The sequence below is a fragment of the Sebastes umbrosus genome, chromosome 16, assembly GCF_015220745.1.
Source record: "Sebastes umbrosus isolate fSebUmb1 chromosome 16, fSebUmb1.pri, whole genome shotgun sequence".
Lineage (NCBI taxonomy): Eukaryota > Metazoa > Chordata > Actinopteri > Perciformes > Sebastidae > Sebastes > Sebastes umbrosus.
The window spans coordinates 11,725,523-11,739,531 of record NC_051284.1 but is presented as its reverse complement, the minus strand read 5'-3'; the positions used below and the strand labels follow the sequence as shown (position 1 = coordinate 11,739,531).

The 14,009-nt window shown below is 41.4% G+C and overlaps 1 protein-coding gene across 4 annotated transcripts in view; it reads right to left on the bottom strand.

Moving 5' to 3' along the window:
• The window catches only part of dlgap2a (discs, large (Drosophila) homolog-associated protein 2a), a 202,860-nt gene that overhangs the window by 185,037 nt on the left and 3,814 nt on the right, over window positions 1-14,009 (bottom strand). For 3 of the 4 annotated variants that reach the window (XM_037796603.1, XM_037796602.1, XM_037796605.1), the window contains exons 2-4: window positions 13,333-13,535; window positions 781-835; window positions 252-299 (exon numbers count right to left, since the gene is read on the bottom strand). In XM_037796603.1, coding sequence (XP_037652531.1) covers window positions 252-299; window positions 781-835; window positions 13,333-13,350 — 121 coding nt within the window. In that variant the 5' untranslated portion in view covers window positions 13,351-13,535. The remainder of the gene's footprint in view (window positions 1-251; window positions 300-780; window positions 836-13,332; window positions 13,536-14,009) is intronic. The other variant, XM_037796604.1, reaches the window with a different exon arrangement.

Genomic DNA, 14,009 nt, shown 5'->3' with positions numbered 1-14,009 from the left:
AAGTTCACTGCAGAAGCCAGTTTATTACTAAGATGACAAAAATAGCCGTGAGTCTGACAAATGAGCGAACCACAGCGTGGCGGCTACGCGTCGGAGCGGCGTTAGTGAGGTTTTGTTAGTGGGATGGATGGTGTGAGAGCCCATGTGCATGCAGTCTCCTTGCGAGAGGTTAGAGAGGTTGCCTAAAAGTAAACGCACAGAGAGGAGTAGTAGTAGAAGAAGTCATTATTGTGAGGACTGCGGCCAGGTACCTGAGTATATCTCCCTGCTCTTCAATTTCATCAGCAACCTCTTCACACCTGCAATGATGATGATGAAGAAGCCCGTCATCATCACAAGTTCGCAACAACTGCCCCCAAAATGTTCCCCTTCCGCTGACATGTATGTGGAGAAATTTAGGCCACACGGAAAACCTCTTTTTGTCATTTTTACTAGCGGTAACATTGTGTAGCAGCAATGAAACAACTGTATAGTAAGAATCACAATGATAAAGGGATCAGTTTTGTGGCCCAATAGTAAGAAAAGGTTGTTTTTCAACAGATAAAACTAAAATCATCAGTCAGTACGAGTGCATATAGCCAGCAGATGAGCTACGAGCCCACATATGTACAGAGCACACACAAAAACAGGTAGACAGACAAATGTGACCCACCCACTGAGCATCCATCCCCCGGCATCACCACCCACTCATTACTCCCACCGACGGGCTCCCTCTGTCTGCCTCTGCACTGTGTGTGACTGGTGTGTTTACTGGAGAGGGGACATCTGTTTGGTCCTTACCTGTGTTCCTGTCTGGTAAGATACAGCAATGCTTCTTCAGTATGCCTGGCAACACCTTCCACGGAACAACAAAGGAGGAGAGAGAGAGAGAGAGAGAGGGGGAGGGAGAGGGAGAGAAGGAAAGATGTTAATATCACAGCAGCTCAAAGCAGATAAACAAGGTGGAGCTCAGAGGAAACGCACTGAGCCATGCTGCGACCCACAATTACAGAGTAGCAAGACACCCATTTCTCACACCATTTGCATCAAAAGGAGCCGCTCCGCATATTTATCTCAGACCTTTCTTCTGCTCCGTGATCTGAGCAGCGGAGCACTAAATGATGGCCCCGGTGTGTGCTGAAGGTTCATTTTCAACTGCGTATCTCTGACTCCGACTACAAAACAGTCAAAAGGTGGGTTAAATGGGGTGTGAAGGAAAATATGATACGCTAACAATCCATTGGGACGGAACAGCGCAGAGATAAAACATTGCTGGATTGAGATTGGAGAATGGTTGGCAATGTTATCTGGTGTACGGTCACGTCAACGGGGCCAATTTTAGAAGCTTTCTCTGCTCCGTCAGCAGACTTCGCTATGCCAGGAAGTTGTAGCAGCAAATACATACAAGAGCCAAGTATTGCACTACTCACAAACCTGAGGTGGTCATACTGATCAATAATGCATGCTTACAATCTATTCTGTGAGGAGTTCACTTAAAAATCGATTGAAAGTTGTATCTTAGCTGCTAATGTGTGCTTAAGTGAACAGTTCATGTCTTGTTCTTGGGAATCTCTGCAGAGTCATTTTCTCTGCAGAACCTGAAAATCAAATCAATCGAATCAAATTTGAATTTCTTTGTATGATGACACTTTTGTTAAGCTTTGCTGTGACGCTGAATACCATTATTGGTGCCCACAAGGCACAAATATGCAGAATTTCCACTAGAGAGAGGGACAAAAACAAAGGAGGAGATGCGGAGGTGGCTCAGCAGGTGCTATCAATGCATCTTTGTCATTGTCTACGACTGACAGGCTCATTATTGTCCAGAATGACTTTCGTAATATAGACAGCCCTTCCTCTTCTTTCTCTCTGCTCCATTTTCCCTTGTGATAGTGTTAACATTCCTTTACATTTGTACTCGGTGGATATCTCAGGCTCCTCTGTCTCTCAGAGTTATTCTACTTCTCTCTGGGCCTGAACAAGACCGATCAGATAAGTGTCGCTTTTAATTAAAGAGAGGGGCGTATATAAAAGGTACCTCTTGAAAAGAGAGAGAAGACCAGGACAATAAAATAGAATTGAACTCTAAGGGCTTGCCTCTGGGGGATATTCAAAGAGATATCAACCCACTGCATCATTAATACAGGAAGTGGGCCTCAAGCACGGACTCTTGTCATCCAGTTTAATTTTCTACTTTATCAGCAGCATATCAAGAGGAGATGTAATCCTGCATTAAAACACTTCCATGCTAGGTTTGACTCATAAATTGCATTTCGTCCTTCGAATCTAGTCAACTCAGTTCATGCTGGACTTTCAAACTCAAAAGGGACAGGCATAAACTCAGGACTTTTACTTCTATTTAACAACTTGTTCTGGTGCCAGCATGGTTCATTTGTTTGAGTGCTTAAAGTCAATCCCAGAAGCCCAATGATTAGAGTCATTGGGTTTCATGCAAGAATATTTTCGTATCCTAAATCTTACTTTTTCTGCAAGGTTCGTTCGTACGACTGCACCAAATCAGAGTCACCAAAGTTGACGAACAAATTAGACAAACTTGTCCTAAATCGCTCGTTTGAGCTTGATGAATACCACCTGTTCATAAAGAGGTGCGCATTTATGATATTTCATCATTAGCATAATAATAGCCCCTGAAAGAGCCATACATGTATTCTGCTCTGTGAGTAGGCAAGTTTCATTCACAAAAATGTTACGAAAGAGTGAAAAAGGAAAAAGATAAGCTTGCAGTGTCAGTAGTGGTATTAGAAGACCTGAAACAATTACCTGGAACATCTCAATAGTTCAGCTGTCAACGCTGTGTCATAAAAGCAGCTCTGTACTGTGACAGACATGAGGAGGGAATGGTTTGACTTCTTTATAAAGCAAAGGGATTCATGAGTAATATGGGTAGCGGTCAAGGGGGTGTGACAATCACAGAGATATTAGACAATGGAACATTATAGCCTACACAGCCATTGCGACAGTGGCTGATAGTGGACAGAGAGCTGCATGAAGACCCTGAAGCAGCTGTTGGAGTGAGAAAAACAGCTATACTGAAATATATAAAGTTGCCAAAATATGAATGTGAGTGCAACAAATTCTCTTAAATCACACACATGTGACAAATCTGTTCACACGAGTGGTTCTTGCATAAGCCCAAAGTCTTGTTGGACCATCAAAATATAAACACTTGTATTTTCTATTAGAATTGAATGTATCTTCAACTGAATAAATACCCCCATGACCCATACCATTGTTATCAAGGGCTACTGTATTAATTGGATATTGTAGCCATTCACCAACTACTAATTTACAATTTACAACATTTTATCAGAAATACATGTGCTTGGGACATACTGAACATATTGGTAGATGCCAGAGCACGACATGTGGGACTTAGAGAAAAAGTTGCAATTACAAAACCGTCTGTTACTTCAGCACCACGGACAGCGGCAAGGATTTGGATCAATACACATCACATTTAAATAAATACACATTTATTAATACCGAGCCGCTTCTGGTACGCTTCTAAAACACGCTGTGGCAGGTCTGGATGAACCATAAGCTTTGTCTAGAGGTCAAAGCATAGGTCATCACAAGTCAAAGTTGCTATTGTGAAGAAAATCTGACTAAATGTATTCTATTAATTATGCTGTGTTTTATAGAATTCATTCACATATGTTTTTGCACAGAACAAATAAGTTATTTTCTTATAATTGTATAGATCAATTTAATGTGTTATTATGTACTTTTGTACTTCACAGTAGAGATAACTATGCTGAAAATGTGGACTCTGATGATAGCAAAACCTTCAGTTTGTTATTGTAGTGATTTCATTTGAGAACAATTTGTTAGACAACAGCACATCGTTGTGTCTCATCATTTCACCTGTTTTACTTGAAAGCATTCTCTGCATGCATAACCCTCCAGGATACGGAGCAAAATGCTATTCAGTAAACAAGCGTAAAAGAGTTGTGTGGCATGTACAAATATCTCTGCAGGGATGAGAGATGCAATGATTGCTTTGTAATGACTCGAACAGTTGCATGATGTCCAGTTATAACTGATGCTGGCTATAGCTGGCTGGCTGGCAGAGACTTGTACTGGAGGAGTGCGGAGAACAAACCGTCGTCAGGGACACTCTTCAGTGTTTCAGACACACAGAGCTGTCACTTGCCTCTCATTTACACTTTAAAAGGATTGGAGTCTGGAGGCAAGGCGTCTAATTTCACATGAGAAAATGTGTTGGGCACCCGTTTGTTTGTCTTTTTAAGCTTATCTTAAACACAAGAGAGGATTTGTGTCACCGCGTTTTAAGAAGACAGATTTACAAGACACACAAGGACAATCCCACTGACACATAACTGGGACAAATGGAAATGCAAAAACTGATATTTTGTACGGATTAGTTTTCTCACAATATTCATTGATTTGAATAGCTGGTTTCCTTCAAATCACAGTTTATAGCCGGCCTGATTTTATATAAAGACCGGTCCCACATGACATAAATAACCTTGACTATATCAAAACCTCATACATTTTAATCACCTATTAAATCAGTTATGTAATTTAACAGTTTTGTAGTTTTCGTTGTAGTCAATTAAAATTCATCAAAAGAAACCGCATATCCGCAAATAGAATCCAAAGCAGTGCCTTGAGGACTAGAGGCCAAATCTACTGAATGAGTCTTCAAACCTCATTGAGTCAGCGAGTTAATAAAAGGCTCCATTTGGCAATAGCAGTTTACCATCATGCTCTTCCAATTGGACTGGTTGCCATTCAGGTGTAGCCTGAGGCTGTAAGAAAAAGGATTCAGCAGAGATTTCATTAAGCGTCCCTAAAGTGGATGTTTCCGGTAACTCTCCATATTGTTACCCTGTTATATTTCTCATGTCATATGGGTTGGAAATGCAAAAGATAATAGTTCAGTAAAGTTTACTATTTTGGTCCTTAAGCACTCTATACAAACTAGGGGTGGGGAAAAAAATCGATTTACCTATGTAGCACGATTTTGTTTTGTACAATTTTTAATTTGATTTTCTTAATGCCAGAATCAATATATTTGCTTCATTTGACTCTCTGCGGAGGTAGAAGGAAGTTACCGCTTTTATTGTTGTAGAAAGTAATGTGATGTCACATCTGTTCCTTATCCATCTAAACAAAGCAACGAGCCCAAACGACAAAGCAGAAAACAGCGGCTGGTCCGCATGGATACGACTAGCACCCTCACATTTTAAATCCAACGTGGTAAACACTACACATACAGTAAAGTAAGGAAACACTTTGGGTTTCACATATTGCCAGGAAAAGTAGTGCTAGACATCATGGCTAAAGCTGCATGCTTACTCTGTCATGGACAGGAAACGTTATCGTATTGCGGCAACGTGCGGTCAAGACAGCCGGCACATGCAACTCTGTGGTCAAATCAACTGGCGCTACAACTGTAGAGCACCCATATACTGACATTATGTTAAATGCATTCAAACGGCCTCGATGGAGTTGAACATGGATGTACGTATAAAGAGAACGAAGCTAAAGGGAGAGCTAGTGACATACTTGGCGAAGTTAGCGGAAGTATAAACGTGTGACTATGTCCGGCTTGCAAAATAAGGTGTTAACAAAGGGAACTACAAAATACAATAAGATTGATGGGATTATATTCACCAGAAGTATAAAACATTACATGTCCCTTATAAATAAAATAAAAAATACCTCCAATTTGTGAGGGAAATGTCTTTATTGTTTGATTTTTGGGTTGCTGGAAAATATGTAATAAATAATGCCTGACAGATATATTTGACTTCAGGACATCTCTGACTACATACATGCTGATAATCAAATATTTTTACTTTATCTATTTAGATATGTTCCAAAGTAAAAGTCCCTAGAAGTGTATGATTCAAATGTTTCCCATGGTCTAGTGTTAAAAAAGTTCACAAAAATCACAATGAATCGTAATATCGAATCGCAATACTTAAAAATTGCAATATATATCAAATCGGCACCCAAATATCGTGATAGTATCGAATCGGGAGATAGATGTATCGTCCCAGCCCTAATAAAAAACATATCAGCAAATGCTGATTAAGGAATTATTTACTTTTTATTTTCTGTATTTCAAGCATATTTGTTCAAGAATGTTATGAGACTGAAGATCTCATAACATTCTTGAACAAATATGCTTCCCAAGATATGATATAAGCCATCAACATCATTTCAATATATATATATATATACAGTAGGTTTCATCATCAAATTCACTATATCCACTATAGCATCAACTTCAGCCACTTTTAAAATGACTCATCAAAAAAATATGAGATACTGTAGCTGAGCCTCTGGGCTAGAGTAGCGAGTAGCACATGGAAATTCACTACTGCATCCATTTAAGTTATTCAGGGGATATTTTTCTGAGAATAAACTGAAAAACAAGGCTTATATATGCATGTTTTTTGAAAACTTTTTGATTGTTGGATCAAATATAGTTACATGTCTTGGATAAAGCAGGTATTGAGCTACGTGGCTCCTTTCACAGAGCCATACTTTACAGTATAAGAGCACTCAAGAGAGACAAACACAAAGACAGCTGAGATGGAAGCGGAAGAGGAGAGAAAGAACCAAATGCAAATGAATCACACACCATTTGAGTGCATGAGGAAACTTTTCTCTCTGATGCCAGCTCTCTGAAAATGACCCCAGATACAAAAGTACTGATTACATCCCCCCCCCCCCCCCACCCCCGAAAGTCCATTTGTCTGGGAGATTGTTTTTTATCTACTGTGTGATGGAGCCTCATCAGTGAGGATCAGAAATAGGCTCTCTGATTTAACAAACTGATGCTCATAAAAGCAAAGTTACGACATTAAGAAGTAAATGAGTCTTTCTTGTTACTGAACTTCTTATTTTCCTCCCAGCAGTGACCGCAGTGAGATGTGCTGAAACCCTGTCAACCTAGTTGTGCTAGATGTTGGTGTAAATGCCTCCAAATAAGTCAGGCTCCAATGCACCGGGTTTATTTAATGGCTCTGTACATGATATGAAGCTCGGGGCAACACCAGCCTAGTTTGACCGGGGCAGAGAGCGGTCAACAGGAACCGCTCTTGTCCCAGTGGTGTTTCAGGATGCTCACAAATCAAAATACCTGTCTACATGCCGGCCACATAAATACACGCACAGACATACGGGCTCACTACCTATCTCCCCACACTATTACTGCTGGGTACAGGCAATTATCACAAGTGGCAGTGTATAATAGGATGTCTTGGTGCCTGCTGCAGAGTGCAACTCTTGGTGAGCTAATGGAGATCTGAGAGGACGGACGGGAAGTGGAGTCACTCCAGTGCATCTTCCTGTTTGCCTTAAGCGCTGTCTGCTCCCTTCTTACCAAGGCTAGCAAAGCCATCAAATGTAGTGGTGTGCCGATGGAGCAGATGATAAGGTTTGCACTGCAACCACTCAACCCAGCAATAGATGTGACACAGAGAAGTGGACAAATTTTAGAAGTATATTTCAAAATAATACAGTCCAATAGTACAATAGGGCCTAGGGATGCTAATTTAGATTATTTTTTTTTCTAACCGATAGCCGACTCTCGTTAACCAATCATTAACCGACAAGATTAGTGTCTTGCATGCAGCAGTGGTGTGGTTGTAGTCCCTTACAAGCTGTCCAGCTGCAAGGATAAGCTGATGCACAAACGGGTTGAATCCATCATTTATCACAAGCTGTGGTGTATGCGCAAAACAGACAACTGAGTGCCCACTTCACCCGTCCGGGAGAGTTACTGTAGCAGCCACGATATGCATGCATTGTTGTGGGCACATGCAGCAATTTCCCATAAAGTCTCCACTGCATCATTTAGTTTAGCTCTGAGGTTGTCAGCTGTGTGTCCGCCTGGCATTCTCTGTCTGCCCGACATAACGTTAGCGAGTGTCCAACAGACCGTGTGTGCGTACGTGCTACGTTCAAAGGTATAATGTTACTGATAACTTCATGCTCACCGTTGTCACACACATACGGTCTGTTAGCCCAGCGTAACATTAGTGAGTGTCCGACAGGCCGCGTGTGTGTGTGGTGGCGGTGAGTGTGGGGTTGTTGGTGGCGTTATAGCTGTGAATGTAGCAGTGCAGTGTGTGTACAGTTTATTTCTGGGTGACTATATGCTACAACTCCTCAAGACCCAAGCCAAGCTCACGTCTTGCAACACCGGCTCAGTCTCACTTAAGGTGGGCTGTTAAGGTGGACCAGCTATTCTCCTTTAAGTGACAAGCCGCTCCTCTAAGTTTTGCTCAGCTTTTTATTTAATTTCTAATATTTCTTTTAACCGTTTAACTGATTGCATTAATCAGTCAAAATTCTTAATGTCGGCAAACGGTTAATTATTAACATCTCTACTAGGGCCTCAAAAATTAAAAACACTATGTCAGTAGCAAATCACAACTGTAGGTTTCACAAAGCTTTGTGTGCGAATGTATCTCTCTAAAATGTGTAGCCTTCATTACATATAGCATCCCATACCCTCCACTGTCATAGGAAAAACAATAATATGAAATGTGAACTTTACGGCAATCTCAGTCAGAGAGATACCACTTTAATACGCATAGTTTTTCAACTGGCCTTTACTTAACTTCACTCATTTAAAACTCGCACCACCGGAGACATGCGTAGGCATGTAGATGAAAGGGAAAAGGTGAAGCTGAGCAGATGCTCATGCATGGAGGCAAGTGGTGCATCTGGAAAGTGCAGGGAAGGATGTGTTTGCAGGGTTGGACGAAGGTCAAAGCTCTCACCTAAAAATCCAAGGGTGGAGCATTAAGAGATCATCTACGTGAGTGGCATATAATGATGCCATAAGCGCATATGCCAAAAGTTGGAGGGGAATAGTGGAAATGGCTCAAAGGTGAAACCCACCTAGGTGCACTGTAATCATGGCAACAACAGCATACATCCATGGGCACTGATTTCTTATTTTTACTGAAAACACACATGATGCAGAGTATTTAGTCCCTGAACAACAGCAACAAGGTAAAACTAGAAGGAAAATTACCATTTATGTTAAACAGCTCGACCACATCGGGGCAATTAAAGCATTAAGTAATTCTCTGAAGCTTAATCAAATCTCTTAAACCTGCTCCAATCACAAAATCTGCTGCCTCCATGTCCTTCGGTAGAGCGGGCTACTTTAATAAGCATATATATTCAAGTTCATTGCCCGGTTTAAAGGATCTGGTAAAGACTCGGTTGTAAAAGAGCTGGGCCTTTCGCCAACGATAATGGTATTAGGACTTATACTCTACAAGGCAGACTTCAAGAACACTCAGAGTTGCTCGGGGTCTTTCACTTGCATTAGTATTAAATTTCACATTTTGACAGTGCTAACACAGTGGGCCTTAAGGGACGCATTTATAATTCCTTTTAGACCATGAGATGATTTACCTTTGTTTCCAGTCAAAGAGTTTCAAAGGCATACCGAGTGACATGGGCAGTCCTCTCTCTGCTGTGCAAAACTTTCAAAGAAAGCTGCTGCTATGATGAAAATGTACTCGTCTGGCCGACAAAGGCAGCCTGGTAAAATCATCATGAATGATGATATTAGCAACGGGGATCAAACTGTCATTTATGACTGTGCAATTAGAACAGAGAGGAAAGGTTACAGATAGTATACCAGCTTGCTAATGGACCTTGTAATGAGTCACGTCTGACTTATGGCTAGGTGGCAGCTATTGCAGTAACAGTAACACTGGGAGGATGTGCAATGACACCCACCTGCCTGGAACATCTGTGCCCACCGCAGCACAAGGGTGATTAACTGAATAGTGTTGGTGCACAGGTATACACACGCAAAGACTCACATACTGTACAGTATATACAGTACACAAACTTGCCTCTCATGCATTATTAGATTCATAAAGCTCAGACCAATCCATCCCCTCCATTCCCAAACTGAAGCCAAACTATTACAGATGTGTGTGTGTGTGGGTGGCATTCATCAGGGAATGAATAGAGACATAAAAGAGAGACAGAGTGAAAGAAAGAAGGTGAATAAGATGCATGTGCAGGTATGAGAAAGTGAGAGACGAGAAGGATAAGAAGAATGGGACATGGAGGGAGAAAGCAGAATCATATCGGTCACAATGAGTGGATGAATAAGAAAATAGCCTGCTGAATGTTTGAACATTTACTTTTAGTCAGACTTGTCTACATCCACCGCCGCTCCTCTCCCCCGTAGACCAAAATGACACTTGACAAAGCGTGTAATAGGCCCTCTGTCCACCAGAGGATAGCGTGTCAGTGTCATGTTTTGCCTCGCCCAGGCGTGTAAATAACACGAGTATTAACGTTCAGTACCATTAGGGAGAACACTACTCACTTAGGTTTAGGAAAGACGTCATGGTTTGGCTTAAAATAAGTGTGTAAAATAAGTAAAATACATACGGAAACCACGTGACAAACGTCACTAACGTAACTTGGAAAACAAAACACTGGTCTCCTGGTGGAAAGCCCTGTGTTTGTTGGACCCATCCACCTCCCCTCCCGCCCGCCATAAGCGGTCTATCTTCCCTTTTATTCTACGTCATTACACTGCAGTCAGATCAGACTACATGGCGTGAAAATGACACGCCTAAAGCACGAACGCCGTTCTTATCACACGCTTTAGCCTTGTGCATGTCAGTCACAGTAGTGCTGACCAATATATCGTATTTTCGTCATCGCAATATGAACATGCGCGATAAACACATCGCAAAACTGCCTCTGTGTTATTATCATAATGTATATATGCAACGTAACCCTCGGCTACACAAGCTAAAACAAAAGCTGTCTATGTGTAGTCTAACTGTTTAGCTTAGTTTGCCACATATCTTAAAATTCTGGTGATTATGTTGTTGTAAACATTATTGTTCCTGCTCTAGAAACAACATTTAGCGTAGTTATATTTAAAATATTCAATTCTAATCCGGTTCTGAATTTAAAGACAACCAGGTTGACATAGGAAATGTATAGCTAATATGCACACTTCAATATTTGTTTATTTATCGCAAGTCATATAGTTATCGCAATACTGAACGATGATATTGCACACTGCATATTTTCCTCATATCGTGCAAGCCGAATTCACACACCTTTCCCTGCCACCGTGGGTTGCATCTCCACACGCATAAATGTAGCGTTTCAAGTTTTCCATGCATCCTCAAACAGATTATGAGAGCCTTATCATGTCACTGCCAAGTAGGCAAAGTCCATACAAGCTTCCCATTGACAACTCTGTGAGAGTCTGTTTGTGTGGGCGTGTGTGTGTGTGCCGTACTTATGCATGCAAGCAATTTGACAGCGGCGCTGGAAATATCCTGAAACGAGCTACCTTCAATTGCAAAGTGCTTCTGAGGGGAAATGGTGTCAGTCTCCAATTAGTCTTTGTGTCCTTTATTATTGTGTGCAAGTGATAGCTTTTAATAAGGCTCTCTTTCTTTTTGAGTAAAGAAATTGCCTTGTAAGATGAGTAGAGATTTCTCCATCTCTTGTGAATCATCAGGCTTTCATGGAAAGGCTGGTTTAAAGCAAAGGGAGTGATGTGGATGAGGTGAAAGGTGGGACCCCCCCTGAAGCTGGCAAGTGACAAGTAATTTATTTTTCAGTCACATAAGGACTAACAGAGGTGACATGTATTTCTCACCCTGCCACATGCCACCTGTCCACCCACAGCTTCCCTCTTTTTTAAGTGTACACAAGCTACATATGCATACTGCACAGAAACACCCAGGCAATGTATACACACAAAGATACTGTCCTTTACCCTCCGTCCTTATTGATTAAAAGTAATTACGTTTGCTACTGACTGCTTGCTGCCACTACCACTGCTCTATAGCACTTCTCGCCATCTGCATAATGAATGAACGTGGGACACTTTTCTAGGACCCGAAATAAACACGCTTGTGTTACTATGGCAGAAAATGCAATTTCCATGTATAGTTTAGTTCCTAGTGAGTGAAAACGTCCTTCACATACTCATCAAAGTTTCACCCAAGCAGCTGTGTGTCATTGAAGAAAGGCTGGCTGACCACTACTGTCTAAAAATACAGACTTTTTGTATTATTGAGCAGGGTAGGAGAGTACAACATCCAGGAGCGTCTTGGTAAAACTTCTAGCTGCGGGGGAGCGAACAGCAATAACTTCCATTGAGCTTCTGAGGCATTGCAATGAATATGTTCTCCTATTTTTAGCACCTCTGTGATTATGATGTCTGACTATGTGAGCGCTGGCAGCCAGCACTTTGTCACTCACAGTGTGTGCTGAGTGCTGTGTATTTGCCGCGGATTCGGCAGCAGTGCTGAAGCAGGCATTCTACACAACTTCCCTTCTTTTTGTGTCGCTCAATCACGGGAATCTATTGGAGCTGAGACGTCAATACTTGCGACTGCACTGAATCTTAAACAACACGATGTGTCAGGGTACAACTGACAGTGGTGACAAGCTTTTTTTGCAAACAGGCAGTTAAGTTTTTCTAATCTTGCAACAATCCCAACAACAGAAAAGGCTTGATTCCTACACCAGAAAATCACCCATTCACATTCTCACTACTTGATGAATCAGAAGCCTCATGGGAATTGTGCATATGCTGTTCAATGCCTTGTTCACTGCAAGGTATTATGTAACATGTTTACATAGGTCTGTGTAGTTACCTTGGTTCTTACAAAACCTACAGCTCATCCAATGCCTTCTTTCTTTAAGCTGTATGGAGCTCCACTCTCATTCAGGATTGCCAGGCGCTGGGTTTGGGCTCTGTCAGATACAGTCAGTGAAGCTCACACACCCACAGAGACTACAGTCGACATGCTACATACAGTACTACGTGACAGTGCACAACAGGAGGAGTCTGGGGGAGATCAGACCTGACATAACATCCATTTGAGAAGTTTAGCCTTGTACTAAGAGGGCTTTTTTCTGCATGAAATCCTTCATCCAAACCTCCTCAGGGACGAATGTAAGTGCAGGAATGACATCCATGAGGCGAATCAGTGGTGGTGGTGGAGTGGTGAACAAAATGCATGTAAAAGTGATGCAGAAATCATATTTTGTCTATTGTGATGCCTGGCCATATTTAAATAAATTTGCATTTTTGTACTTATTATAGCTTAAATAATTATGGAATGGTTTTACAATTTTATCAATTTGAAAAAGCCAGTAGTCCAAAAGTCTAATTACCATATCCCAATTAAGAATATCCTGCAACCCAACTGCTTAAACACACCCATTTTTCACTACTGCACACATCTTTTCAATCACTGTAAGATGATAACATATGCATATGTCATATTTCAGGAGTGCTCAAAGATTAATAAGAGAGAGAGGATGCTTTACCTTCTTCAGAGCTGACATCCTAGGTGGATCCTCCTCCTGCAAAGCCTGTTCACATGCTGAGGTCCCAAGCCAAGTTTGGAGGGTGCGCAAATCCTAACTCAGCCCGGTGCTGATGCTGAGCCATGAGGTGCCTGCTTAGTATTCTCATCTCGCCTCCACCACCCCGTCCTACAGCTGGCTCTGTGTGCACACGCCCCTAACAGCTGTAATGACAGGATGCAAACACATGGGGAGCTCTAGTCTGATGCATGGCACTCTCACACCACACTTCATGAAAGAAAGTTGGCAATAGAAACTGTCCTTGACTATTTTGGTAGGGAGACACGCATGCAAAAGTGACTTAGGATCTTTTTTGAGTCACAATTTTTAATTCATTCTGCATTTAGTATGCAATTACAACAAAGAAGAGTATGTGTATTTCAGTCTGTGGGGTGGATTTGTGGAATGGGTTAGGTGATGGGTTGAAGCGGAGCATAAATATAAATCACTTTAAAAAGGTATACAAAAAAGATATTTTTGGGAGGTATATGAATGAGGAAGAGTTGTGATAAGGGTTGTGTTAAGGGTTGTGTTAAGGGTTGGTTTATATCTACTTTTTAACTCCGGATGGATATGTGGGTTGTAAATAAACTTGGGATGCTGTTCATATATTTAATTTGGGATGTAAATAAATCTGG